This window comes from Zootoca vivipara, chromosome 15 (assembly GCF_965207765.1).
Source record: "Zootoca vivipara chromosome 15, rZooViv2.hap1.1, whole genome shotgun sequence".
In the NCBI taxonomy this organism is placed as follows: Eukaryota; Metazoa; Chordata; class Lepidosauria; order Squamata; family Lacertidae; genus Zootoca; species Zootoca vivipara.
In genome coordinates this window covers 22,660,954-22,681,599 of record NC_142598.1, presented here as the reverse complement: position 1 = coordinate 22,681,599, position 20,646 = coordinate 22,660,954, and the positions used below count along the sequence as shown (strand labels likewise).

The window sequence follows — 20,646 nt, the reverse complement described above, 5'->3', positions numbered from 1 at the left end:
GTTGCATCGGTACCTGTTGAGGTCCATTTCCCATATCTTACATATATTTTTTTTGCACAGGTGGTACAATTGTCCCCCTCATATACCCCCTGTGAGGTTGGTTAGGCTAAGAGACAGTGGCTGGCCCAAGGTCAACCAGGAAGAACTTTCCTAAGAGAAATAAGACACTTTCATGCAGGGTCCTGGAGTTGCTACGTCCCTGAGCAGTTGCTCTGCATCTCCTCCTCCACAGGAGCCAAGGACAAGCCACCTCTTTCTTATCATTGCCGTCAGCGGCTTCACCCTCAAAATGCCTTCAGTTTGCTTTTCCACACTGGAATCTGCAAGTCGCCTTCAGTTTGCTTGTGGTTTTTATCTTCCTCAGATGCTGGCATGTTTGGAACCTTCTGGATTTAGAAACATCTCAAGGAGCAAAAAAAACACCCCTCAATATTTTGGTGCCCATCTTCTGCAATTCCTTCTTAGCTTTAAATTAGGTAAAATACTCTGACCTGTGACAGATGCATTTTGCTGCTGCTGCTGCTACCTGCAGCACTTGCTATCGTCCAAAATCTTGGCACACTCATTCTAAGGGGGGGGGGGTTACAGATGCTAGATGCCACTCTCAGGGCTAGATGAAAAACAAAGAACTTAGAGGAGGTGGTGCACACAAGGACTTTCCAGACTTTCTAGCAAGAGACAAAAAGTAAGTATGCCTGCAATGCTCCCAAAATCCCTCCCTTCTCATCTTTCCTATTCCTGGCTTCAGTAAAAAAAAACTTCTTATCAAAGTATTACTAAGAACATTGCAGAGGGATTTTAGTTATTGTGTTACCCAGGCATCCCCAAACTGCGGCCCTCCAGATGTTTTGGCCTACAACTCCCATGATCCCTAGCTAACAGGACCAGTGGTCAGGGATCGTGGGAATTGTAGTCCAAAACATCTGGAGGGCCGAAGTTTGGGGATGCCTGGTGTTACCAGTTACACTTCATCAGCCTGGATCCACCAACACTTCTTGCTTCTAAGTCTTTCCTGTGCTAAAGTCTTCCCAATCTTGGCTTTTCTAGTTTTAGCAATGAAAACCTCACACTTTTCCTAACACCAGAGGGCTTCTCTAGTTGCCTTTTAAAAGAAAAAACTTTCCATTTCCCCTACCCATTTTTCACTGTGCTTTAAGCCAACTTCATATCCATCTATGTGCTTTCATGTGCTCCTTTTTACATCCAAAGACTAGTTAGTTTGAAAAGTAAGCAAAACTTGATTTATCCCCTTCATGTTCCTTCATTTTCTCTTGACATCTCCAGTTGTCACATGGTGTTTGCTTGTTTGTTTTGGTGATTATCCTTAAAATCTTCATCTTGGTATTTTTCTGAGTTTTCAGTTTAGATTTTGCTTGGCTAATCTTTCTTTTGGGGACTTTCTCAAAGTCCATCTTTTGTCCACAATTGACTGTCCCTCTTTGATTAGGATAAATTCTTCTTTGATTTTCTATTTTCTTTCCATTCCCATTTAAAAATTATTGCCTCTCCTAACACTTTTTAGACAGATACCTAATACATATATATCAGTTCACAGGTGAAAATTACTTGTACTGTACCTCTTTTTGAAGTTGTAAACAGTAATGTTTCAGTAGAGTAAAATCCCTTTGTTTTCTTAAAAAATCTAACCTAAACTGGTTTCAGTCCAAACCTGTTTCATCTTCCCCAGTCGGGTCTCTCTCCTAATCCCTCTGCCCCTTAACTTCTTCAGCTTTGACCAGTGAGAGGGCTAACACCAGTACTGTACTATAGCCAGGAACAGGCTCACTCACTGGCATGTGACTCATTCACTCCACCACCTGTCATAATGACACATAAAAAAGTCCCTCGCAGCATTAATACAGTGGGTGTAAATGTCTTCATTTTCAGCAAGCAATGATTGCAGGGCTTTGGTGAGGAATTAGTATTCTCTTCCCACATTCATACATTCCGGAAATAAATGTGTTTCACACTGTTCCTTTCATCATCTCATTACAGTATTAAGGTGACTCCCTCGCCATTTCATCTTGACCCACAATTGAATAAACCTGCGCAAACAGGTGTGTTTACTCAGAAATTAGTCCTGGTATGTTCTATGGACCTTACCCCTTCGTGTTTTTAGGATTACAGCTGAAGATATTGGATTGGGGAGGGCATGCTCATCACTTCTTGGCATTTATTAACCCATCGCACTCTCGAGTGACCGCTGTGAAAAAGGGCTGAGGGATAAGCTATGGGAAGAGGGGCTGGCTTTAGACCATGGGCTTAGCCAGGGGGGCAGGTGCCCCCCTCAATCAATAAAAATACTTAACTAACTGAGGTTCTGCCCTCCCTAACAAATACCTTTCCCCCCCCCCAGCAAAAATTCTGGCTACGCCCATGCTTGGCACTCAGTGGCCCCCATTGAATTCTATGGAACAAAATAAACAGGCTTTCATTAAAGATTAGATAAAATCTTACTTTCAAAGAGATTTGATTTAAAAAAAACCTCACGCACAAAATGATTTAAAAAATTTTATTCATCAGTTTTTTGACCATTTTTGAAGTCACTGTAAGCAGATATAAAATTGAACCCAAGCTTTAGAGTCACATATATACAATATTATATAGGGTCATCAAACACACAAAGAAGCTTTTTTAAGCTGCAGTAACAGTATAGTCGCCGCTAGAGGACGATGTTTTGCTACCTCTCCTGTAGGTTCTTTTCCCAGCATGTCCGGCAGGGCCTGCTGGCTGAGTTTTGAGGTCCCAAAAAGGGGCTTTTACCTTGCGCAGGTATGACATTTGTTTACCCTATGTTGCTAAGAACACTCCCCATTGTGGAATGTGGTGTTGTGTCCAAATTTGATACTATATATATATATATATATATATATATATATATATATATATATATATAGAATTGTTAATACAATTTTATGAAATGGTAAAACGGCATACAAAAAAATTAAAAACGGTTTGTGCGTAACCTTTTTAAATATTTCAATGGAATATACCTCATTTTAGTCATTAATAAGCAAAAGTTCATCCATTTGTGCTACAGGAAATAATTTTTGAGGGGAAAAAATGAAAAAGTCATACATGCAGCGACTATTTTACGTGCATCCAATTGAGGTGTGACCATCAGACATTCATATCTGTAGACCTGGAAGTGGCTCGAAAAGTGGGTGGAACGAGACTGGGGCAGGGCAGGGCAGGGCAGAGGAGGGGAGGGGGTGGAGCGGAACAAGGTGGGCTTACGTGCGGTCCAGCAACACGCGTGAAGACCCGGAACACAACCCCCATGCAAATGGGCAGTTGCCTGTAATTGACACGGTCTAGAGCTATTTCACATCTTTTGTCTGAAAAGTGCTTCTTGAGATTGTGTACACCCTATGTGAGCAATTCACTGTTGTGTTATTATTGAATGTTCTCTCAGTGCAAGTGGTTCAACTTGCCAGATGGAACAGTCCCTCCTCCTCTCTGAGACTCCATCCCAGCATGCTTTTACGGGGGTTCTCCTGACCCTCCCAGAGCCATTTTGGGGAAACACACAGGCAGGGGGCAGCGGGGAAGAGAAGGGAGGACACTCAATTTCACAAGCAAATCTCCATATGCAGGGTTTCTGCTGAAAGAACTCATTAGGTGACTCCCACCCTATACCTTTACAGGACATTCGAAACATTTCCCTCAATCGATTCTGGACACGGCAGCTTGTTAAGGGTTTCTGGGGTCAGTTTCAGGGTCAGTCCCGTAACCTACGAGCTATGTAGCCTTTTGTCCTCAGGTAGGGAAATCAAAGCATCAGCTGATGTGTGAATGAGCATATGATTTCCTTCTTTGTACAGGTGCCCATTCATCCCCACTGCCCAGCAGAAGAGAACTTCATGGCTGGCTGTGCCCTTAAAATATAACTGTGCTGCAAGTTCTGTTGGAAGATAATAGTCCATTATATGATGTATGTTAGGCTGGAACTGGAATTTCAAACTATTGCCATTGCTGTATCAGCTGTTAGCAAATGCCAATCAGATCCAGGCATGTCAAACCTGCGGCCCTCCAGATGTTTTGGACTACAATTCCCATCTTCCCCAACCGCTGGTCCTGCTAGCTAGGGATCATGGGAGTTGTAGGCCAAAACATCTGGAGGGCCGCAGGTTTGACATGCCTGGGAGTAAACAGGTCCTGCACTGCTATGCCTGGAATGCTGCTGAGTAACACGACTCATATTCTGAATGTATTTCAGAACATGTTAACACCATAGCTGCCAAGTTCTCCCTTTTTTTAAGGGAAATTCCCTTATGCTGAATAGGCTTCCTCGCGAGAAAAGGGGAAACTTGGCAGCTATGGTTAACACTCACATCATCTGGGGAAATTCTACTAATGGCCCTTCACTCTACAGAGCATCATAAGGCAATCACCAAAAAATGGGCATTTTCTGCCGTTCCCCCTATGCTATGGAATAACATCAGTTTCTTTGGACAGCTTGTAAAGACTTTCCCTTTCCTTGACCCTTTAGATTGGACCTAGTTCTTTTGGGCTTGAATCTCTTCCATTTTTATTTGCTGTTACATATTTTTATACTGTTGTTTTATGGAATGCCGAATGGTATGGTTTTAGTAAAATATGCAGGGATATCTGATGTAAAGTGAAGCATGGAAAGAGAAGAAAGGAAGTCATAGATATCTTAAGGATGTAAAATTGAGTGCTTTCAATTGTAAAACAGAAAAATCGGTGAAACTCGGAAAATTAGAATATCATCGAAAAGTGCATTTATTTCCGTAACGCAACTTAAGAGGTGAAACCAATATATGAGATAGATGCATGACATGCAAAGCAAGATATGTCAAGCCTTTATTTGTTGTAATTGTGATGATTCGTTGTTAGGCGGGTCAATTATAAATGGAATGTAATTAATGAAATGTAATAGCAATGTTAATTTTTGTATTATTGTAACTGTTTTATTACTGTGGAATTTCCAAAAGAAAGCATTTGTAAAAATTAACAGAAGAAGAATAAGTTGCATTACTGAAATAAATGCACATTTTGACGATATTCTAATTTTCCGAGTTTCACCTGTACTGTATATTGGTTTTAAAAGAAACGACAAGAGAAGATTCGGATCTAGTGAGCTACATCCCCCTAGGATCCTCGTTTATGAAACCCAAATCAAAGTGAATCAAAGGACCGAGTCTTGTGTTTTGCGTCTTTCCCTTTTCAACTTCCCGCCCCCGAAGGGAACCGGGCAGCGCCTCCTCCCGAAGCCAAGGCCGCCGAGAGCGGGGCGGGCCTGGCCGGAGGAGGCGGGCGGGCGGGCGGTGTTGGCGGCCGCCCTCCGTGACGAGGAGGGCGGGCTCTGCTTTGAGGCCCGCCCGGCACGCGAGGAGCGGGATGGCCGAAGCCGGGGACTACGCCGACGCCGTGGTCTCTCCGCCGCCGCCGCCCCCCGACCAGGGCAGGCCTCGCGGCGGGGAGCTGGGCGGCGGCACCCAGGCCTCGCAGCGCCTGCTGGCCTATAGCGATGCCCTGCTCTCAATCATCGCCACCGTCATGGTGAGTCTCTCGGAGTCAGGCGCGTCCAGAGGGCGGCGAGGGGGAAGCAGGCGCGCCCCTTGCTGTGGGATCCTCCCGTGGGGGGCTTTCCCCGCCACGCGCGGAGGTTGGGTGGAGCTGCACCTGTTGGAGTCCCGCCTGCTGCGTTAGACAGGCTGGGAGCAGGAACGAGGCGGGTGGAGAGACACAACAACCCCTGGGCCATAGCTGTCAAGTTCTCCCTTTTTTTAAAGGGAAATTCCCTTCTGCTGAATAGGCTTCCTCGCGAGAAAAGGGAAAAACTTGACAGCTGTGCCCTTTCGCATGGAAGGGGCGAGGTTTCTGCAGCAGCGCCTTTTCCTTTTTCTAAATTATGTAATTCTTTATTTAGATTATTAAAATACATTCCTACAAACACGCAAACATACACGAAATATGAAAGTAAACACACAAACATACACGAAAAAGGGAAAAAAGAGTAATTTAGATTATTAAAATACATTCCTACAAACACGCAAACATACACGAAATATGAAAGTAAACACACAAACATACACGAAAAAGGGAAAAAAGAGTAAGTACAAATCATGAAGAAAAAAGCATCACAGTTTAAAATTAGCTTCCCATCACTTGTATATCGTTTCCCTTATCCCTTATACAGAACTTGCTCTTCCTCACAAATAAAGATAAAAATATAACTTAAAACACTCTATAATATATGCATACATATTTCCCCTTATGTATCTCAATCCAAACAATCCATACCTTCTTTTTTTAAATAATCTTCCACATATTTCCACTCACTTAGCAAAGATGACAGCAGCAATTAAAAATATCCCAAAACAAAGAGTTAAAGCCTCTTCCTTTTTCAAGATGAAGCAGCATGGCTGGATTAGAACCTGGGTCACAAGCTCTTTCAACACCACCTTTGTAATACACAGGCAATAATCTTGCTTTATTTGTTACCTTTCTACCCTGCCTAAGGAAAATAGTAGTAACAGTGTTCTTCCATCTGGCTGGGTTGCCCAAGCCTCTTGAGATTCTACCCCCTCTCCTGTTTCGACGACACAACAATCCTGCGAGGGCTCTTTTACCACACTTCGCTCATACCTGTGCCTAGAAACCATGGGTCTTGAGAGCAGTTTTCCCGTTTGCCCCGCCGCTTTCCTCAGGACAACCCACTGTTTATTTTTTATTTATTGAATAAATAAAGGTCTTTATTGAATAAATAAAGGTCTCAGGGCAGTTCACAAGACAGAATCAGAATATAAAAGCACAAAATAGGTAATCAAAATAAAAACAACAACCCAACAACGCACACACCCCTGAATCGGAGCAAATGTCGACCCGCAGAAAACCCGGTTGGCGTTTGCTCTGATTCAGCTGTAAGGAGAAAGCGGCAGGACAATATCGAAGTGTGGATGAGCCCCAGAGAAAATGACTGAACTGTGGGCTCCTTAGGCCTTGGTCAGCTCTAACCACTTTGAAAAACTGCCTTTTTGGGGGGAGGGGACTTGTCACCTTTCATTCATGCTGTGTTCACAATCCTTAAATCAGATTAGGACCTCAGTTTCAGTTTCCCCCTTCTACTTCAGGGGGCAGACCCTGCTCTACCTCCAAGAGGTTCAAACATGGGGGTCTGCCCATTTTATTCTCACAACCAGTGCTTTTTTTCAGGGGGTACGCAGGCATACCCCTAAACATTTTGTGAATCTTTGTACTTTAGTCCATTTACTGTATTTACTTTTCCTGATTTGAACTACCGTATAAAATGGTGATTTTTCTTGAGTCAAAATGAGACTACCCCTAAACATTTTTTAAGAAAAAAGGACTGCTCACAACACTCTTGAGGTCACCCAATGAGTGCTGTGGCTGAAAGGAGATTTGCGCCCACGCCGCTAGCCCATGTCCAACCCTCTCTTCGCTGTGGCTGCATACCTTTACATAATAGCATCTTTATTTACTTTGGCGTAAGCACCACTCAGTAAAGTGGTACGATTTTAATAGTAAAATAAAGGATAGGTTGAAAAGATTGGGGGGCGGGAACCACCCTTTTATCATGCTTTAATCACTGCAATTGTGAGCAAGGTCAGGGTTAGGAAAGCATGTTGGGAAATACAGTACCCATTTTGTTTATGCATCTGTAAACTCATTAGAGATAATTTTTCTTTTGCAGATTTTGCCCGTGGCCCATACAAAGATACACCCAGATCAGGTATGGTGTATTATTATAATTATAATTATTATTATAATTATTATTATTATTATTTTATATCCCTCTTTTTTCCCCTGATGGAACTCAAGGCGGTGTATTTCACATTAAGTGTACTTTTTAGTTTATTTCGGTTTACTAATTTAGATTGCACTTTGCATCTCCAGTATGGTTGTTCCAGTATAGAGGACATTTAGTGCTGAGTGGTTAAACCACAGAGCCTAGGGATTGCCGATCAGAAGGTAGGTGGTTTGAATTCCTGTGACGGGGTGAGCTCCTGTTGTTCAGTCCCAGCTCCTGCCAACCTAGCAGTTCGAAAGCATGTCAAAGTGCAAGTAGATAAATAGGTACTGCTCCGGTGGGAAGGTAAACGGCGTTTCCGTGTGCTGTTCTGGTTCGCCAGAAGCGGCTTAGTCATGCTGGCCACATGACCGGGAAGCTGTATGCCGGCTCCCTCAGCCAATAACACGAAATGAGCGCTGCAACCCAGAGTCGTCCGCGACTGGACCTAATGGTCAGGGGTCCCTTTATCTTTACCTTACTAAAAGAAATTAGAACACCCGTTTCAGGTTCATTTTAAAGTTTCTGTCAATAGGTGCCTCACAGACCACTTCCAGCCCACCTCGGCTTCAGCTTCCCCTATCCCACTTTCCCTCACCCAAGTGGCAAGTGGGTCTCTTTTGACTGGCCTCTTGTTATTTTGCATGCATCCACCAAGATAGGAACAGCACAGTCTCCATATTTTGCTTTTGACCTAACCGCACTGCTTTCCTGAGTAGTTCACAGGGTAGCACTTCTGGGTTAGAAAGAGTAGAAGATATCTATACTGCTTCCTAATTACTGGTACCTTAAAGAATTCAGTGTGTCCACTAGCTAGATTTGTCTTTATTCAAAGAGTTTCATTCTCAGGTTTTGTGTCTTCAGAGAGCAGGGGGGATAATGTATTAGATTTGGTTTTTGTTCTTGTTTTAAATTCACAGCCTGCACCTTAAGATTCGTTTTGCAATGCGCTTTCTCTTTGTGCTTTTGCTTGTGTGAAAAACAAACACACCATGTCATGTTTCACTAACTTCTGTAATGAATAACAGGCACTTATTTGTCAAATGCTGTGCTTTATTTCAGAAACTGGGTGAAAGTGTTCAGCAGCTCCTAGCCACCAAAATTGCCGTTTACCTGATGACTTTTTTAATAGTAACAGTTGCCTGGGCAGCTCATGTCAGGTACGCATTTAGGAATGTGTTGGAATCGGAGTATAAAAGCACAAAACACAAGCTGGTCCAAGGAAGGAAGGCATCCTGTAACATAGCTTGCAGGTTGTGCTGAGCCCTGCCATGCCAGTTGAATTAACTGCCACTAAGGACACATTAGTGGGACCCAGGTGGCGCTGTGGGTTAAACCACTGAGCCTAGGGCTTGCTGATCAGAAGGTACGCGGTTCGAATCCCTGTGACGGGGTGAGCTCCCGTTGCTCGGTCCCAGCTCCTGCCAACCTAGCAGTTCGAAAGCACGTCAAAGTGCAAGTAGATAAATAGGTACCGCTACAGCGGGAAGGTAAACAGTGTTTCCATGTGCTGCTCTGGTTCGCCAGAAGCAGCTTTGTCATGCTGGCCACATAACCTGGAAGCTGTACACCGGCTCCCTTGGCCAATAACGCGAGATGAGTGCAGCAACCCCAGAGTCAGTCACGACTGGACCTAATGCTCAGGGGTCCCTTTACCTTAGCTTTTTAAGAACACATTAAAGCAGCCTAGGAAAAATAAATCCTCAGGAGAACATAAGAAGATCTTTATTTAATCAAACCAACAGTTAATCAAGCCCAGCCCCTTATTTTCCACATTGGAAAAAATGAATTGCATTTGGTTAAAAGAAGTCCTTTCTTCTTCTTTTTTTGTCCTGAATCTACTGCCAGACAATTTCATTAGGTTACCACCATACAAGGCTTTCTTTTGACCAGTGTGCACATACATCCGTTTGCCTTTTGTGGCCTTAGGAGAAGAAACAACTTTTGTACGCTTCTGCTGCATCTTGCGGAAGTATTTTAATGCTCTTACACAGTAGGTGTAAGAGCTTGAGGGTTGGGAAGGGAAGTATCCTGTTGGCTGACTTTCACCAAAGAGCCTAGCAAGGTGGTGAGCAGATTTGCCTGGTATCAGGCCTGGTCACCTGATCTTTGTGAGTGGTGTTTCAGAAAGGGAAGTTTCTGAGTTTCACATTCATTTCTCCCTTACTGCTGAATATGAGTAGACTCATCATAGAATGGAGACACTACATAACTTCCCAAGTGATACTACTATCATCAAAATTAAGGCTTGTTCAGTGAACGTGTCTGTCAGTCAAAGCTTTCAGAGTATTTTTACCAGGGCCAAATTATTAATGGCTTTTGTTCTCTCTCTCTCCCTCTCAGACTTTTTCAAGTGATCGAACTCATAGATGATGTGCTTGCCCTTCTAAATTTGGTGAGTGAGATAAAGGTCCGTTAAAAAAAAAAAAGACACGCTGGTGTGAAGATCAAGATATTCCCAGCCTTGAGTATTATCGATACCAAAACGGAACAATTTTGAATCTCCTGCTTACAAATTTCAGTATCCTTATGTTTCAAAAACAAACTTATCTAGAACAGCAGTGGGCTATGATGTGTTTTATCCGTTTTACTGCACCACTATTTGATATTAATGTCTGAGTCACCCAGGACATTATAACTGCACCCGGGATATATGTGTAATGTTTTTTGCTTCATTTGTTGACAGTGAAGTGCAAAATATGAATAGTTTAATAATTACCCGAAGCAGTTGGAGGTTTTAACTCGTCCCAGTGCATAACATACAGAATTGTATGATCTTGAGAAGGCATCCCCAAACTGCAGCCCTCCAGATGTTTTGGCCTACAACTCCCATGATCCCTAGCTAACAGGACCAGTGGTCGGGGAAGATGGGAATTGTAGTCCAAAACATCTGGAGGGCCGAAGTTTGGGGATGCCTGATCTTGAGGGACATTCTGTCCAAGTCTTCTTCAAATGTATGGGAGCTGTCCAGGAGTCCTGCCTTTCTAGGGCTAGCAGAGTGGGTGGCGTTGTGGTCTAAACCACTGAACCTCTTGGGCTTGCTGATCAGAAGGTCAGTGGTTCGAATCCCGTGACAGGGTGAGCTCCCGTTGCTCTGTCCCAGCTCCTACCAACCTAGCAGTTTGAAAGTTTGCCAGTATAAGTAGATAAATAGGTAGAGCAGCGGCAGGAAGGTAAACAGTGTTGTCTGTGCGCTCTGGTTTCCACCACGGTGTTCCGTTGCTCCAGAAGTGATTTGGTCATGCTGGCCACATGACCCGGAAAGCTGTCTGTGGACAAACGTCGGCTCCTTCAGCCTGAAAGCAAGATGAGCACCGCAACCCCTTTGATTGGACTTAACCGTCCAGGGGTCCTTTACCTTTTTACCTTCTGTCCAAGTCTTCTTCAGATGTATGGGAGCTGTCCAGTAGTCTTTCTGCCTTTCTAGGGTTGCCATATGTCTGGATTTTCCTGGGCAGGTCCAGGATTCCAATGACGGAATTAGTGTCTGGATAGAATTTTGGGAAATGGGCAAAATGTCTGGGTTTTTGACAACAGCTTCTTGCGTCTGGATTTTTACTTCTTGACATAAGGTAACCCTATAAAACTGCCATTCATTTCGGCATGTCTTGTGCTGAGAGAACAACCTGCTTGATTGTGCCCTAAAATTGTTGCGATCTAACACAAGAAACAGATTTGAGCGTAACTTGGGAAAATGGCCTGAGGCTACAAACATATGGTTGAGGGAAGCCACTGATGTCTTCCAATGAGTTCTTCTGCATTTCTTTGTAGTACCATGCCTGGGTTGGATAAAGTGTGAGGGTTGTAGAGGTTCCACAGGCAACACTTACTGCATTATCTTTGTTCAATGTGAGTTGCTGCTGCATTGCTATGTATGAAGTCCTTGGACGTGATCTGGCTCCCTTTCCATGCTAGTGTCATTCCTGACTTGCATTTACATGCCGAGGAGCCATTTCTTCTCACATGTTGAATTCTTTTCTCTCCTAGGCGTGTATGATGCTCATTACCTTTTTGCCATACACAGTAAGTAAGCTCTTTCCTGCCTAACGTTCCCCCTCTGTCTGATTATTGAGGACTGAACTCCTTTTAAAACTTTAAGACTCTACCTGTTGGAATAGAGTTAACATCTTCCTGAAATGGGTACCACTCTTACTTGCTTAAAAAGCTTAAGCGTAACCTTAAATATATGGTATATCAGTTGGTCAGCTGAAGGTTAATCACTTAACCAGTTATCACAAAACTTCACTTATTACAAGTAAATAATGCCTAAAGTGAAAGGCAAACAATGTTTATGTGCTCTTATCTATTCTGAAGCATGTCTCATTATGGAACACTTTGTACAGGTATAGAAAGCCATTTGAACAGAGTGGTCAGTGTGCCTTTGCAGACCATGACTCTCTAAAATGTCCCCAGCTCCTCTTTGCCTCTGGTGTTGGATAGGAGCAAATCCCCAGGCTTTGAATATAAGTGAGCAGTAAAAGCTACCCTCCCATCACAAGACCAGAACCTGTTTCCTTTCCTTGCCTCTAGATGGTTAGCATGAAACCAAAGCGATTCCGACTGCTAATCCATTCAGTCACAAATGCATGTCAAAACCCAGAAACTGATTTTAAGCAAATTTATTAAGAATAAGGATTAAGAAAACCACAAAGGGGAAATGCAGAATGATCTTACTATGTATTTGTCACAGTGCATTTTGTTCTCTGCGACTGCGGTGAGGCTTGCAACTCTAAACCTAATCCTCTTCGAAGGTAAATTATTTTAACTAAATGGTCTGAATTGTTCAGACAGTCCAAGAATTTTCTCACCCAAACTTGAAACTGGGCTCTGCCAGTTAGCATAGAAATTTCACTGTGCTTGCACCAATGCCTTCCAGTAGAAGAAGAGGATTTTGGATTTGATATCCCGCTTTATCACTACCCGAAGGAGTCTCAAAGCGGCTATCAATCTCCTTTCCCCTCCTCCCCCACAACAAACATTCTGTGAGGTGAGTGAGGCTGAGAGACTTCAAAAAAGTGTGACTAGCCCAAGGTCACCCAGCAGTTGCATGTGGAGGAGCGGAGGCGCGAACCCGGTTCCCCAGATTACGAGTCTACCACTCTTAACCACTACACCACACTGGCTCTCACTAGCTTTTCGGCATAATATGCTGGTTCATAAACCCAAGTTGCAAGCATCTCAGTCCATCCTAGAATTCTGTACTCAAGCACCTGTTCACTGAAAGAGTGAAATTCAGAAATTTAGCATTTCTTACTGCTTTCCTCTTCAAGTTACTACAATATGCTTGGATGTGCTCTTGGCCTCTCTCAGAATAAGTTGCAGATCTTACAAGTTTGTTTATTGATTCAGCTGAGTGTCAAGGCAGGACATAAAAAGCAGAGCTTGCAAATATATAACTTCATATTTTTAAAAAAGCTGATCCAAGCAAATATATATACAGTACATATTTATTGGTCTTACTCTTTACTTTCCTTGAGTGTATTTTGCAGTATATCACTGATCTCCCATTTTGTCTTGCAGTTCTCCTTGATGGCCTCATTTCCAGATGTACCATTTGGCATTTTCATGTTTAGTAGCTGCAGTGTTGTAATCGGCACTATCCAGGTCTTGTTGCTTTCATTTGAGTATTTAAAATTAGGGACTATTTGCAAGAAAGAATCCATAGGTTTTAATCAGAAAATGGTGATGATGCACGTGTTATCCTCCTTATATGAGAACATAATTGTTTAGTCCCCAAAGGAAAGAGTAGATTCCCTTCTTGCAGCAGCTAGTAGAGCAGGGATCCCCAAACTAAGGCCCGGGGGCCAGATGCGGCCCAATCGCCTTCTAAATCTGGCCCGCGGACGGTCCGGGAATCAGCATGTTTTTACATGAGTGGAATGTGTTCTTTTATTTAAAATGCATCTCTGGGCTATTTGTGGGGCATAGGAATCCGTTTGTATTTTTTTTCAAAATACAGTCCGGCCCCCCACAAGGTCTGAGGGACACTGGACCAGCCCCCTGCTGAAAAAGTTTGCTGACCCCTGTAGTAGAGGCAATAAAAGCTGCAAGCGCTTACAGGACCAGTTTATTATTGCATTGCTTTGTGCTCACAAGTTTGCTATTCAGGCAGGCAAGCACAAACAACAGTGGACAACAATCATTCACAGTCATTTGTGGACAATATGGTAAACAAAGGTTTGATGCAAATTGGGATTGGAAATTGGCTAACTCTTCAGTGTGCAACGGTAAGAGGGAGGTGGGGAAATAAGCAGAAGCTCGAGGCTTGTTCTTGTAACACCAAACCATGGTTTGGCATTATGTCTGGGATTGGCGTTAGTCTCCTGTACTCATGCAGTGCTTTCTTCACTCTGCAGGCAATCATCGTAGTGTATGGCTTCCACCACCCGTATTTACTCAGCCATCAAATACAGGAGTCTGAAAACCAGGCATTTTACAAAAATCATATTCTGAAGATTATACTAAGAGGGCCAACGCTTAGTTTTTTTGCTGCCATCGTCTCATTTTTCTTCATCCCATTGGTAAGCTCTCCTTTACATTCAAGCAGCGATTAACAAACTGTGTGCAAGAGCAGGATTGTGTTCTGCAAGGGGGGCTTTTCAGGGTGCCAGCCAACCATGCCCTTCTTGGGGTATTTCACTCCTTTTCCTCATTCTCCCTACCGCTTCTGACTGTCAGCCTATATTTTGTGTCTGCTGAGCATGTTCAGTCTTCATTAGGCTGTTGTGAGGAGGGGTTGGTTTTTTAAGTTTGGGGGTTTATTCCCCCTAAATATTTTTTTGTATTCCTGAAAACCCTGGAACTCATCTGAGCATGTTACCATGCAATAAACAAACTCTTATTTCCTTCCATAATGGAACCCAATACTGTATAACTACTGTACAACAAATATACCTTGCAATTCCCTGAAATGAGAGGTAATCGGAGGAACAAAAATATTTAAGGAGCTAAGGATAACAGCTGATATAGAAATAATAAAAATAACCAAATCCTTAATGGGATGCCGGCTACTACCTCGTTTCACTTCGATTAGCAGTTTCCTCAGAAGGAAAATGAGAATACTATATTTTTTTAATAATAACAACATTCAGAAATAAGGGAACTCTATTTTTGCATATTCAAAACGCAGGCAAAAAAGGTGGACTCAAAATTAAGCTATCAAGCTTTCTGAAAAAATCAAAGCCTGGGCGATCTCAACCCCATTACAAGATAAGGAGAAAGAAAACTCAAATTTAGCATTCCCAAGGCCCAAAAAGCAGGCAAAAGGGGAATTCAAAATAAGTTATCTAGCTTTCTGAAAAACACAAAGCCTGGGCTATGTCAACACCATTCCAAGATAAAGGGTAAGAACTCAGATTTAGCATTTTCAAGGCCTGAAATGCAGGCAAACAAGGAGCTCTAAACAAGCTTATACTGTATAGCTTTCCGAAAAACACAACTTCTCAATGCAACTTGTGTCTGCTGAGCATGTTCAGTCTTCATTAGGCTGTTGTGGGGAGGGGTTGGTTTTTTAAGTTTGGGGGTTTATTCCCCCTAAAGATTTTTTTGTATTCCTGCAAACCCTGGAACTCCTCTGAGCATGTTACCATGCAATAAACAAACTCTTATTTCCTTCCAGGCTTACGTGTTTCTTGGACTCGTTATTTTTTTCCCACATGTCAGCCACCTAACCAAATGGTTTAAAAGCAAGTTCCTTGGTGAGTATCCTTTTTTGTTTGTTTGTTTGTTTGTTTAAAGATTTTTATTTTTTTAAAAACCAGGCTGCCCATGCCACTAGATTGGCAATCTAATAGACACTATACAAAAAGAGAAATGAACTGAACCGAAAGTAAGGAAGTTCAGGATTCCTTCATTAGCCCTAGTTACATACTGTATTTTTCTGCGTATAAGACTATATCCCCCCCCCCCCAATTTTTTAAAGTTTGAATTTGGGGGTCGTATTATACACGGAATGTTGCAATTACTTATTTCTTAATTTTGGGCTCAAAAAATAGGGGTTGTCTTATACATGGGGGTGTCTTATACATGGAAAAATACGGTAATTGATACCATAGTGACCAGCTGAAATGGCATAGGAGGCAGCAAAATGGCAGCTGGTCCCAGCCAACTCGATGGAGGGGGCTTTGCAATCTGTCCTCTGCCTCAGACACAGCTAGGCAGAAGCTGACTTAATTCTTCTTCATGGGATTGCTTTATCTCCTCCTTGGGCGACTGACTAGGAGGCAGGTTTTGAAAGTATGGTCCAGAATGAAAACAGAAGGACAATTCAGGCCAAAGAAATTGTTTTCTCCTTGCTTTGTATTGGACAGTGATTGTGACAGAAAGTCTGTCTCCAAGTCTTCTAAAACGACCAGAGCACACAGGGCCTTCTCTGTGGCTTCTCTGGCCACAACTCTGAAATTCCTATGCTAACTGGAAATAATCAGGCTCCTAATTCGTCTGTCACCAGAAACTGAAAACACCTTTAATTTAAAAAGTAATACCTGGTGTTATTGTTTCTGGTTTTAATGTACAATATGTTCTACCCTCGCTGCTGCTACGTTTGTGTCTTGTTTTGCTTTAGGTATGTTCTGGTTTCTGTTGCTTTTAGAAAGTGTCTTTCTAACATGTTTATTGCTTATATGATACAGTTTTACGATGGTGTTGCATGCCACACTGGGCACTTCTGGTAGAAGAGAGGAATATCGATCAATTAATACTATATTTGGAATAGGATAGGCAGCTGGCCAGTTGGGAGTCTAAGAATAAACACATGATGAAAAGTCGCAAAACAATAATCTGTACAGGCAAGGTTCTCCTATCAAGCTTTGGATAAGCAACATATCTATGGGAGAAGGTAGGCAGGAATAACATGGTGAATACGTTTTTATTTGTTTCTAGAGGATGAGACAAAATGAATAAAGGCTTGTTGACTTTATAAAAGAAAAGCTTAGCTCTTTCATCCCGCATGCTTATTGTGCCTTCCAGGTCAAGAAGACGAAGCCCCCCTGGAGTCTTTTACTTCTTACCTTACAGAACCCCTTAGTAAGGAACGAGTGGAAGCATTCAGTGATGGAGTTTATGCAATCGTAGCAACCCTATTGATTCTGGATATATGGTAGGTCTTCAGAAATCTTAAATGTTTTAGGATTAAGTTCTATCCAGTATTGCCCTTGACTGTTTTTCATAGGAGAATACAGTGCTTGGAGGGGAAAGTGTGTACAGTGGTACCTTGGTTCTCGAACAGCTTGGTTCCCGAACGCCGCAAACCTGGAAGTGAGTGTTCTGGTTTGCGAACATTTTTCAGAAGCCGAACGCCCGACACAGCTTCCGTGTGAGTGCAAGAACTCAGACTCCCGGAACAGATTAAGTTCGAGAACCAAGGTACCACTGTCTAGTTTTATTTCATAAAATTTATACACTGCTTGACTGTAAAAAAAAACAACAACCTCAAAGCAGTTTACAAAAAGATAAAACAAGAAAACCAGGAAAGATTTACAGCCCTACTTTAAAACATACAAAAGTTGAAATACTAAAACAGATTAAAATGTCCTCAGCTTTCTAAGATTCTGGGTAAGCTTGTCTAAACAAGAGTGTTTTTAGCAGGCGCTGAAAAAAGTTCAGTGAAGAGGTCTGCTTGATCTCAATAGGCAGGGAGTTCCAAAGTGCCACACTAAATGGCTGAATTCTTACCAATGTGGAACGGGTATTATGTGGCACCTATAATAGTGTCCACTTCTGCCAATCGAAGCAGTCGAGTGGCCGCACATGGGGTAAGGTAATCTTGTAGGTAAACTGGTCCCAAGTTGTTACGGGCTTTATATACTAATAGTAAGGCCTTGAACTTGGCCAGTAGCAAATTGGCAACCAGAGCAGATAACTGAGCACAAGTGCTATATGCTGACAAAGCCTCACTCCTATCAACAATTGCTCTGCAGCATTCTGTACTAACTCCAGCTTCTGCATCAAGCACAAGGGAATCCCCACAGATCTCTCTTGAGCATGGGCCCTCTACCAGTGTCTTGTGCAATCATATTAGTACTTGCACATCCCAGTGGAAAATACCTACGCTTAATGAAGCGAAATGATGAAATTTCCACCTTTGCTTCATGTCGGTAGTTCATAGATGGCAAAGTGAGTGCTGCATATCACATAGCGCTTGTCCATAGCAGTTGCCTGCAGAATAGAAAGGTCACCTAGATCTGCAGTCTCCTGTTATCCCACTAACTGACCAAAAACCACCAGTTCATTTTAATCCTCCTCCTCTGCAGAAAACAGAGGTGTTATATGTACCATTGTTTAACTATGAAAATCATTTAATAAAAAGGATTTTAATATATATATATATAAGTGTTAAAGTAACATGCAGAAAATGATAGAAAATCACCATATAAACGGATGCCACTGCATGTACAACTCAAAGATCATTTCCCACCCCAACAGTGAAGATAACGTTCCTGACGCTAAAGAGGTGCGAGAGAAATACCATGGGAATCTCATCAATGCCTTGAGTGAATATGGTCCAAATTTCCTCGCCTACTTTGGGTCTTTTGTTACGATCGGCCTCCTCTGGTTTGTCCACCATTCGCTCTTCCTTCACGTGACGAAAGCGACGCGCCTGATGGGCCTCCTCAACAATCTCTCGTTGGCTTTCGTTGGAGGTCTGCCTCTGGCCTACCAGCTGACCAGCGACTTTGCAGAGAAGTCTCACAACGAGATAGAAGCCATCCAGGTGAGCTGCGTCACCATTTTCTTCGCCAGCATCTTTCAGTTTGGGATCTGGACTGCCGCCCTCTTCCACGAACGGGAAACGTTGCATCCTTTTGCACGATACGGGGGCAAAGAGCATGCCTTTATGTTTGCCAAGCTGGCTCTCTACCCTTGTGTGAGCCTCGCCGCCTTCTTCCTGACCTGCATTGTAAGCAAGCTGAGTACAGAAATCTTCCACCTCACGCAGATCATCGTCCCATTTGCCTTCCTCGTCTTGCGCATCTTTGTCAGGGTTGGTTTGGTGGCGTTGAAGTTCCTGGTGTCTTTGTTCAGGCCACGGAAAGATGTATTAGAAGAAGAGGAAGCGTGTTTGCCTCCTGCTGAGACCTTGTCATAGCTTTACCTCTGCTTTCCTTGAAATTCCTGTGGAATTGCTTCGACTTGAACATACCTGGTCCAAGCCACAACTGGGTATATTCAACATTTTACCAGTTTAGATGCTTTGCTTCATGAAACATAGAACCCTTTGAGTAAAGAGATTTCAAGTGCAAACCCAGAAATAGAGTCATGCAATAGGGTCATATTTTTGGCCGCAGGTTGGACGTTTTTGTCAATGATTAGGGCTAGGATGATGCATCTAACCAGCAATGTAGCCAGTTTTTTGCATAATAATAAAAATAATAATTTATTATTTATACGCCGCCCATCTGGCTTTGTTTCCCCAGCGTGGTGGCAGAGGGAGCACAGAAAAATTAAGGGAGAATTATAGCATTGGGTCTGTTTTTGAGGCGTTGAATAAGGGGACGGGACTGTGGCTTGGTGTTAAATCACATGCTTTGCATACAAAATGTTCCAGGTTCAATTCATAGGATTGCCAGTTAGAGCTGGGAGAGTTCATCTGAAACTGAGGAGCTGTTTTCAGTTACAGGTAGTTTTAATAATACTGAGTTAGCTCAATCAGTGGTCTTGGAATAAGGTAGCTTTCCCTAGTTCCTAAAGTCAAGTTTCAGTTGTCATAATTAGTAAAAGTAGTAAGATTCATATTCATGTCATGTTATCAGTGGGCATTATTTGAATGTTAAGTTGTTACATATTCTAGGGTGTGCCTGTTGTAGTAAATCGTACATACATCTGGAATACATACAGGATGTAATTGGCCTGGAATACGAGTGAAAATTATTATGTAGAGTGTTGGACAACTGCTCGTGAATCCCCAAAACAAATGGCTTTCATGGACAATAGACAAGGTGGTTCATCTCTGGTTGGAAAATCTAAAGACCTCCATTTTCTCAGGGATCTGGAATCTAGGAATGTGAAAATTGTACCAGGGCTCATCCTGGTTTCTGCAGAAAGTTGAGGGTAGCACCTACAGATATTAAGTCATTTTCCAGCTCTTGCTTAATGTCTCTTTCCTTCAGTGTTGTTCTGCTGAGTGTCACACTTCCGGTATAAATCCCTCTGAGCTTTGGCTAATCCACTAAGCTGCTGGTTTACTGTATCTTGAATGTTGCTTTTAGCTTGAAGAAAGAACTTTCTATACCTGATGTTTGATGCAACTTCTCAATGAAATGCTCAGCATTATGCCACTCAGAAAAAAACAGCAGTCTCTTTTCTTGAAATGCACATACGTAGGCTAGCTAATAGCTTCTGTACTTTTCCCTTAATTGCACTTTATTATAAACGTAAAATAGTATTTATATTTTGAGTGGCTTATGATGCCCAATTACCTTTACTTGATTGATTGATTGATTGATCATCATAATACTTGCTTTGGAGAAATGCACTATATTGTATGTTGAGATTCAACCTACAGTCTAAGATATGTCCTCTTAATGATTCTCTTTGGTCCCTTATTTTATATATTTCTTAATTTTAAAATGTGTTGGAACATTTTTTTTATTGAATAAAATGCTGCATTTACAATTGAAACTGGCAGGAGTTTTATTCCACTTCATCATCTCTCTTCCACATTGGAATACCAGAATACCATTTCACCAATCCTTACAGCAGCCGTGTAATGCTGCAAACTAGGAGGAAACTAAGCTACACAGGAGATCCCAGTCACAGATCCCATCTAGTTTGCTCTTGAGCAAATGCCACTTGCAGTCTCCCCAGACTGATACCTTTCTGAAAATAATTCTTTTAAGTAGCAAAATTTTATATAGTACCTTGTTGAAGAA

The 20,646-nt window shown here is 42.5% G+C and overlaps 1 protein-coding gene across 1 annotated transcript; it reads left to right on the top strand.

Annotated features, from left to right (window-relative positions):
• The first annotated feature begins 5,336 nt into the window (after positions 1-5,336).
• TMEM175 (transmembrane protein 175) lies at positions 5,337-20,395 on the top strand. The gene is made up of 10 exons (XM_035141126.3): positions 5,337-5,526; positions 7,682-7,720; positions 8,840-8,937; positions 10,121-10,172; positions 11,765-11,800; positions 13,298-13,381; positions 14,134-14,298; positions 15,396-15,474; positions 16,745-16,874; positions 18,200-20,395. Exons 1-10 carry the CDS (start codon positions 5,365-5,367, stop codon positions 18,861-18,863), a joined length of 1,509 nt encoding a protein of 502 aa, XP_034997017.3. The 5' UTR covers positions 5,337-5,364; the 3' UTR covers positions 18,864-20,395.
• The last annotated feature ends 251 nt before the right edge of the window (positions 20,396-20,646 follow it).